This window comes from Salvia hispanica, chromosome 3 (genome assembly GCF_029641045.1).
Source record: "Salvia hispanica isolate PSC_SH4W2 chromosome 3, Shi_PSC_v1, whole genome shotgun sequence".
Lineage (NCBI taxonomy): Eukaryota > Viridiplantae > Streptophyta > Magnoliopsida > Lamiales > Lamiaceae > Salvia > Salvia hispanica.
In genome coordinates this window covers 35,518,038-35,527,208 of record NC_142694.1, presented here as the reverse complement: position 1 = coordinate 35,527,208, position 9,171 = coordinate 35,518,038, and the positions used below count along the sequence as shown (strand labels likewise).

The 9,171-nt window shown below is 31.2% G+C and overlaps 1 protein-coding gene across 1 annotated transcript; it reads left to right on the top strand.

The window, feature by feature from the left end:
• The first annotated feature begins 1,011 nt into the window (after positions 1-1,011).
• Positions 1,012-2,481, top strand: LOC148930626 (protein FAR1-RELATED SEQUENCE 5-like). Its single transcript, XM_089067972.1, has 2 exons — positions 1,012-1,835; positions 1,932-2,481. Exons 1-2 carry the CDS (start codon positions 1,046-1,048, stop codon positions 2,318-2,320), a joined length of 1,179 nt encoding a protein of 392 aa, XP_088924098.1. The 5' UTR covers positions 1,012-1,045; the 3' UTR covers positions 2,321-2,481.
• Positions 2,482-9,171: the final 6,690 nt, after the last annotated feature.

The window sequence follows — 9,171 nt, the reverse complement described above, 5'->3', positions numbered from 1 at the left end:
TGAAATTGAGATAGGATCTCATGGAAAGTTAACTAGACTCTTTTGGGCTGATGCTATTTCAAGACGAAATTATCATATGTTTAGAGATGTAATTTCATCTGATTCAACATACAACACTAACAGGTATATTACTTTTGTTGCTAATAGACATAAAATGATACTTTTTGCTGATAAAATGATACTCATATCTGATAAAATGATACTCATATCTGATAATATGATACTCATTGCTGATAAAATGATACTTGTAGTAGATAAAATGATAGTTCTTACTAATAAAATGATACTTTTGCATGATAAAATGATAGAAATTGTGCTTTTGCATAATAAAATGATAAAATGATACTTTTGCATCATAAAATAGTATCCCTTCTGTCAATAGCTGATAAAATGATACTCATTGCTGATAAAATGATACTTTTGGCTGATAAAATGATACTCATTGCAGATAAAATGATACTTTTGACTGATAAAATGATACTCATTGCTGATAAAATGATACTCATTGTTGATAAAATGATACTTTTGGCTGATAAAATGATACTCATTGCAGATAAAATGATACTTTTGGCTGATAAAATGATACTCATTGCTGATAAAATGATACTTCTTACTAATAAAATGATACTTTTGGCTGATAAAATGATACTCATTGCTGATAAAATGATACTTTTGGCTGATAAAATGATACTCATTGCTGATAAAATGATACTTTTGGCTGATAAAATGATACTCATTGCTGATAAAATGATACTTCTGGCTGATAAAATGATACTCATAGCTGATAAATATAATTCATTTTTATGTTATATTCTGAAGGTATTGCATGATTTTTGCTCCATTCACTGGAAAAGATAACCATTCTAGACCAGTTACATTTGGAGCTGGCTTGTTATCAAGTGAAGGTAGAGAATCCTATTCTTGGTTGTTTGGCTGTTTTGTTCGATGCATGGGGGTAGCACCCAAATTGATTATCACTGATCAAGATTGGGGGATCAAACTTGTTGTTCAACAAGTACTTTTACAAACAAGGCACCGATGGTGTATGTGGCATATCATGGTTAAGGTGTCAGATAAGTTGCCCAAATCTTTACTTGGTAATGAAGATTTCAAAAAAGAGTTGAATGCATGTGTTTGGTCTGATTTGTTAGAGCCTGATGAGTTTGATATAATATGGAATGATATAATGGAACGGTATGGATTAGAAGACGTGCACTGGTTTGGATCAATGTTTGAAGATAGAGAATTCTGGGTTCCTGCTTATTTTCGAGATTTTCCCATGGGGTCGCTTCTTAGGACTACATCGATGTCTGAATCGGAGAATAGCTTTTTTAAAAACTACACAAAGCCACGTGCAAATCTTGTACAGTTCATCAATTTCTTTAATTATGCTGTGGGAGATCAAAGGAATGCCAATTCACGATTGAACTACTTGGATTACTCAACTATTCCTGATTTGTCAACCCAATTGCCTATTGAGAAGCATGCATCTACAATCTACACTGATTCTATTTTCAAACATGTACAACAGGAAATAAGTATTGTATGTGAGATTGTTTCTATAACTACTGTTGAGGATAACATCAAGAAGCATCAGGTCAAGGACCAATATGGTAGAACATTGGATGTTATGTATGATTGTAAGCAAGACACATTCGACTGTAGTTGCAAGAAGTTTTCCAGAATTGGTTTGTTATGTTGTCATATATTTTGTTTGTTGAAGAATAAGTCTGCTAATCTCATTCCTGAGAAATATTTTGGTCGAAGGTGGTTGAAGAGCTCTTTACTAAAGGCAGCACATGGTCTACCATCTGAGGAACAACAACCATTTGAACGTGTGTTCCATTTTTAACCTTTATTTGTAAAAATTCTATTTTTCAGTCAGAGAAATGATAGTACTTATTGTAATAATGTTATCTTTTATCTTGCAGATTTGGATGAAAAGCAGGAAGTTAAGAAAAAGTTGTTCTCCAACTTTTATCGATTAGTCCAAAAGTCTGAAGGAAGTATGGATCATTTGTCTTTGTTAAGTGCTGGTCTTGATGATTTGGAACAACATATGTTTGGAAATTGTGCAGCACCTTCAGTCATTGAAAAGAAGAAGATGGTTGAGGATTTTTATGGAATGGCAGTACCTGATGTAATTGATGTACATCCTCCAGACGTTGTTAGTACTAAAGGATCAGCTAGTGGCAAAGTAGCAAAGAGGCAGAGTGCAATAAGGAAAGCAAATAAGCCTCTACGACGGTGTGGTAAATGTCATGAGATGGGTCGTCATGATTCAAGAAATTGTGGTAGAGTCAATGAGAAGTCAGATTGAAGCCATTTGATATAGTTTAGGTATTTTAGGTGTATAAAATGACATTTTGGCTGATAAACTCATTCTTTTGTTTATAAACTGATAAAATGATACTTTAACCTGAAAAAATGACATCAAAAATGATATATAAGCTGATAAAATGATACTCGCAGTTGATAAAATGATACTCGCAGTTGATAAAATGATACTTCTGACTGATAAAATGATACTTTAGCTGATAACATCATTCTTTTGTTTATAAACTGATAAAATGATACTTTAACCTGAAAAAATGACATAAAAAATGATATATAAGCTGATAAAATGATACTTTTGGCTTATAAAATTATAAAATGATACTCGCAGTTGATAAAATAATACTTTCAGCAGATAAAATGATAAAATGATACTTCTGACTGATAAAATGATACTTTGGCTGATAACATCATTCTTTTGTTTATAAACTGATAAAATGATACTTTAACCTGAAAAAATGATACTCGCAGCAAATAAAATGACAATAACCTTATAAAATGATGTATAAGCTGGAAAAAATGACATATAAGCTGATAAAATGATACTATCAACGGATAAAATGATGTTTTAATCTCACAAAATGATATATAAGCTGATAAAATGATACTTCTGACTTATAAAATTATAAAATGATACTCGCAGTTGATAAAATGATACTTTCAGCAGATAAAATGATAAAATGATACTTCTGACTGATAAAACGATATAATGACAAAATCATAGTTGTAGCAGATAAAATGATAATTTGGGTGATTATATTCGAAACCACTATTACAAAACGCTATTATCAAGTCATAGAAGTTAGTATACAGGGGGTTTAAATTCTCTAATCATCTTTTCAACATCAATATCTTCTTTTTTGCTGTCATTCTCAAACTTCTTCTTTATCATTGTAAGTGTCTCAAAAGCCTTCTTGTTAGTATCTCCAATAAGCAATGCTTCAGTATATCTGGCACGGAGTTTTATGAAAGACTCTGTTCCCTTCTTCGTTAAACCCGAATTCCAGTTACGAACAGGACCACCCATGTAAGTCTCCAAATGGCGCATCACATAAATTCCACAGTCAACTTTATTTGTATCGTTCTGCCATGGCATATTCATGTATCTGGTTTTTGACAGTTTGACAGTTCTTCCCATTGATGGATTGAGTCCATTTCCAAGATAAGTTCGGAAGAAATTTCTCTATTCAAATAACACAAAACATACATGAGGTTGATTAAAAATTATATTATGTTCCATACTGAATTATAGTCAATGCATTTTAACTAATAAATACTGAATGCATTTAACTAAACATACCAGAGTACTTGGTGCATCTTCATATTTCTTCTCAAGTAAATCTTGACTAACCAGAGAATTGTCAATCACATCCATCATTTGCATTTTGAGATTGAAGCAGATGATATAATAATGTTCGTACGCCCAGATTGGAAAGAATATCTAATTTTCAAAACATTATATATAAATGTCATTTTCAAAAATATAGGTATGTTGTTCTGTAAGGGATGTGATCATATCATAACCCATATTTATTGTGATAACCTAATAACCCTCATTTTATGGATGAAAAGTATCATTTTGTAGAACAGAATATCATTTTATGGACGAAAAATATCATTTTTAGTAAAAATGATACTTTTGACCCATGAAATGATAGGGTTATTAGCTTATCACATAAATATGGGTTACCATTATAACGCACCCTTGTTCTGTAATGTATATCTAATTATGACTTACCAGGTCATAATTTTCCCATTTGAAATTTTCAATCTGTGACACAAATTCATTCAAGTTTGAGCAAAATCTTTCTCGACTCTCTGCTTCAGTCCAACCAGATCTCCTTGCAGTAATGTTGTAAATCTGTCATGTTTACATTTTTGTAAATATATTTTAATTTTTAATGTAATACTATTATTTATTTACTCGTTTACTGTACCGTAGGTGTTGTGTTGATGAAAAGACGACTCGGTGATGCCTTTGATTTGAATTTTTCATTGTAGTTGAGGAACACAGCCCATGCATCTATGATGTTGATCCTGACGTATGAACGTGGAGCAAGGCTGTGGAAGTCAATCTTGAACAATGTGATCTTGTCGTTCTCATAAACTACCTCATAACTGATTTCAAATTCATATTTAATGTTAGTTAAAAGAACTGAATAAGAATATAATTATGTAATTCAAAACTTACTGTTCACTTTCTTCATCTTTCATCAACCAGTACATTATTTCTCTCTCTTCTTTATTCAGCTTTCCTTTCAGATTTACTGCTCTGACATTGTAGGGAGAGCACATTGCTTCAACAATTTTGTTTGTTGTTCTGACCACTTTCTCCTTCTCCTTTTCGACTGGAGGATCTTGATCTTGAGAAACCATCTTCTTCCCTTTGTCCTTATTCAAATTTTCTTCTCTCTGTTTTAAAACTTCATCATCTCCTTTTTCAACATTTATATCCTTGATGACAGTGGATATTATGTTATCAACTCTGTCATGCTTTCATTTAAAAAAAATATAAATTGTTATTGACAGAAGGGATACTATTTTATGATGCAAAAGTATCATTTTATGATGCAAAAGTATCATTTTATCATTTTATTATGCAAAAGCACAATTTCTATTATTTTTTTCAGGCAAAAGTATCATTTTATCATTTTATCATGCAAAAGCACAATTTCTATCATTTTATCAGGCAAAAGTATCATTTTATCATTTTATCAGGCAAAAGTATCATTTTATCCGCTTAAACTATCATTTTATGATTCAAAAGTATCAGTTTTCAAATAAAACAGAACTACCAAAAAACATCATCAAACATATATCATTTTAAACATATAAACAATCATTTTATGTACTTAAACTATCATTTTTAAAAGTTACTTCATATTCTTCATTCTGAACTTCTTTCTCTGAAACTTTTTCCTTTTCTTTTACAGCTGCTTTATTAGCCTTTTCCTTTTCGCTTTCATTTTGTTTCTCTTGCTCGTTTTCCACCTCATCATCTTTTTCCTTCTCCACATCCTTTTCCCGATTAAATTCTTGATTCTCATTAGGACTGTCATCACATTCAGGTATCAGAGTGAAGGTAGGGAACTCATTCTTATTTTTCAATATATATGTCCTCTCAGCAGCTTTAGTTAACTCAATCATGATATCAATCCATTCAGGATCATCAGTTTCATCATTGTTTATAGCCTGTGTCATTGTATCCTGACTTTCTATAACATGCTTCACACCTTCCTCTCTCAATCCCATTGCATTTCTCGTTGTATCACAGATTATCTTAAAGCTATTGAGATTCCTGAGTTTATCCGGCGCTGCTTCAAGGACATCAACCATCTTCAACATTGAGGCTTTAACATCCTTTGCAGCTCCCTTCCATTCATTTATGAAATTCTCCCATTCATTGGTTGTCCCCACTTCATCATGATCATGATGATCATTTGTCTTCAAAACTTCTACATCTTGAGATTCATCTTCTTCGTCATCTTTATCATTTTCTTCATGTGGCTGCTTTTTATATCGGTCATACATATGACCCAGACCAAATGTTGAATTCTCCATTTCTGCTCTTTGTCTATCTTTCAACAGTTCTGCAGTCCATCCTTTCACTGTTGGGTAACATCTTGGCACCATTTTTTTTTCAAAGAGAATCCTGTCCACGTAACAAGCCTACATTAAACAAAAACTAAATATTAGTTTTTCTGTAAATAGATTCATAGACAATGGAAAACAAATATATTCTTACCACTACAAAGATAACTGGCCCGGTAAATATCTTTGCTGTGTCTTTTTTCCACCTCTTTTGTGTTTCATGCAATCTGGATATGACATAGCCACACCAATTGTATTCTTTGATCTTCTCAACATCAGCTATGTAATCTAAAATTTTTGGCCTCAAATTTCCATCAGCAGGAGTGTTAATCAAGGCATACTCCATGAGAACCATAAAAGTCCATTTAAAGAACTCACCACCTTCTTTGTCTCTCTCCATCTGCTCTACAACATACTTTGGCACCATTTTTTTCTCTCCACCTTTACAGAATTTAGCAATTTCAGTTTTGATGTGGGTATTTTTCTGAAATTTGCTTTTATTGATAGGTAAAGATCCAATCGGGAACCCAAGAGTTATGTGAACATCTTCATCATCTAAAAACAGTGATTCCCCACTGTTCAACTCAATTGATGAAGTTTTACTGTTAAAGTTGTTGATTAGATAATACGCTAATGCTCTTGGGAAACTTCTTATATTGAAGTTTAGGAGTGCGCCAAACCCAATCTCTCTAACAGCTCTTCTTTGATTCTCGTTTAGAGATTCAAGCATGTCAACGAAGAAGTCAGTATTCCTTCTTCCTGCCAAAGTTGCTATCCTAATGACTGCAATATCTTGAACAACTTTTTTCTTGCTCTTCTTTGATGTTGTCTTACCATCAGTTGTATCGTCATTCTTTCTTTTCTTCTTATTTCTTATATGTTCTACTTCTTCTGCTAATGTTCTACGTTGATCATCATCATCATCACGAATGTTCTTTCCTAATAAACAAAAGATTTCAGTGTGTTAAACAGTTTATGTCATTATATAAAGTCAAAGTATCATTTTATAATCTGAAACTATCATTTTATCAAGGGCAATTATCATTTTTTCTTCTGAAACTATCATTTTCTATATTTCAATGAGTTTAAAAAAGCAGAGAGGGAATAACTTGTCACTTAAGTAGAACAAAACACTACTTACAAAGTATCATTTTATCATTTTCAGAAACTATCATTTTATGCACCCAAAGTATCATTTTATCAAGCAAAGGCACAATTTCTACATACAAAAACACAGAGATACACACAACAACACACACAAAAACACAGCAGCAGTAGCATCAGGACACACACACAAACAAACATAAAGTATCATTTTATCACATGAAACTATCATTTTTTCATTCAGAAACTATCATTTTATCCCATGAAACTATCATTTTATTCCATATCCCATGAAACTATCATTTTATAATCTGAAACTATCATTTTATCAAGGGCAATTATCATTTTTTCTTCTGAAACTATCATTTTCTATATTTCAATGAGTTTAAAAAAGCAGAGAGGGAATAACTTGTCACTTAAGTAGAACAAAACACTATTTACAAAGTATCATTTTATCATTTTCAGAAACTATCATTTTATGCACCCAAAGTATCATTTTATCAAGCAAAGGCACAATTTCTACATACAAAAACACAGAGACACACACAACAACACACACAAAAACACAGCAGCAGTAGCATCAGGACACACACACAAACAAACATAAAGTATCATTTTATCCCATGAAACTATCATCATTTTATCAAGCAAAGGCACAATTTCTACATACAAAAACACAGAGATACACACAACAACACACACAAAAACACAGCAGCAGTAGCATCAGGACACACACACAAACAAACATAAAGTATCATTTTATCACATGAAACTATCATTTTTTCATTCAGAAACTATCATTTTATCCCATGAAACTATCATTTTATTCCATATCCCATGAAACTATCATTTTATAATCTGAAACTATCATTTTATCAAGGGCAATTATCATTTTTTCTTCTGAAACTATCATTTTCTATATTTCAATGAGTTTAAAAAAGCAGAGAGGGAATAACTTGTCACTTAAGTAGAACAAAACACTATTTATAAAGTATCATTTTATCATTTTCAGAAACTATCATTTTATGCACCCAAAGTATCATTTTATCAAGCAAAGGCACAATTTCTACATACAAAAACACAGAGACACACACAACAACACACACAAAAACACAGCAGCAGAAGCATCAGGACACACACACAAACAAACATAAAGTATCATTTTATCCCATGAAACTATCATTTTTTCATTCAGAAACTATCATTTTATTCCATATATCCCATGAAACTATCATTTTATAATCTGAAACTATCATTTTATCAGAAAGTATCATTTTATCTACATTTAAACAGATCATGCAAACACATAGCAACACACAAAGCAAAACACACATAAACAAAGCAAAACACACACCAGCAGCATATATTGTTATGCATGAACGATATTGTATAAATATAAGAAATATCTACACTAAAAAACTACAGAATCTAAAAATAATCGAGAAAATCATCAGCAAAATGATAAATCGATCAAAATCAAAAGTGAAATAAGTAATAAACTTCATCCAACCTTTCTTCGATGAAAAAACTATGATTTCCTTCGACATATTCCAGAATTGTGATGATTTTTCCTTCGATTCGTAGGGTTTCAAATGCGATTCAGAGTGTTTGAGTGTTTCCTTCGATTCGTAGGGTTTGAAATTCGATTCAGAGTGTTTGAGTCTGAGATGAATTCAGATCGTTTTCTTTTTTCCCACCAATTTTAAAATTGAAATGACAATTTTGCCCTTAATATATTCGAAAATGATAGTTTTATTTGATAAAATGATAGTTTTGTTAGATTAAATCTAGACCACATATTTTAAAAATGTGTGGTGGAGATTTAGTTATAGGGTTATCACACAAATTGGGGTTATCATTATAATGCACCCCTATATATATATATATATATATATATGTAGGATTGTGATCAATTGAGATTTTTTATGTTAATTGAGAAATGGGATGCAATATCAGCCACTCATTTTTATTAAATGAGTAGTCCAGATTTTTCCACATGGAAAATATCTTTAGATTAATTAATTATGAAAGGGCAGAATGGTAATATCATGGTAAATTTTATTCAATAAATATTTTTTTTAATTTTTATTTTTAATTTTTTATTAATTTTTTATAAATTTTTTTATAATTTTTTTATTTTTT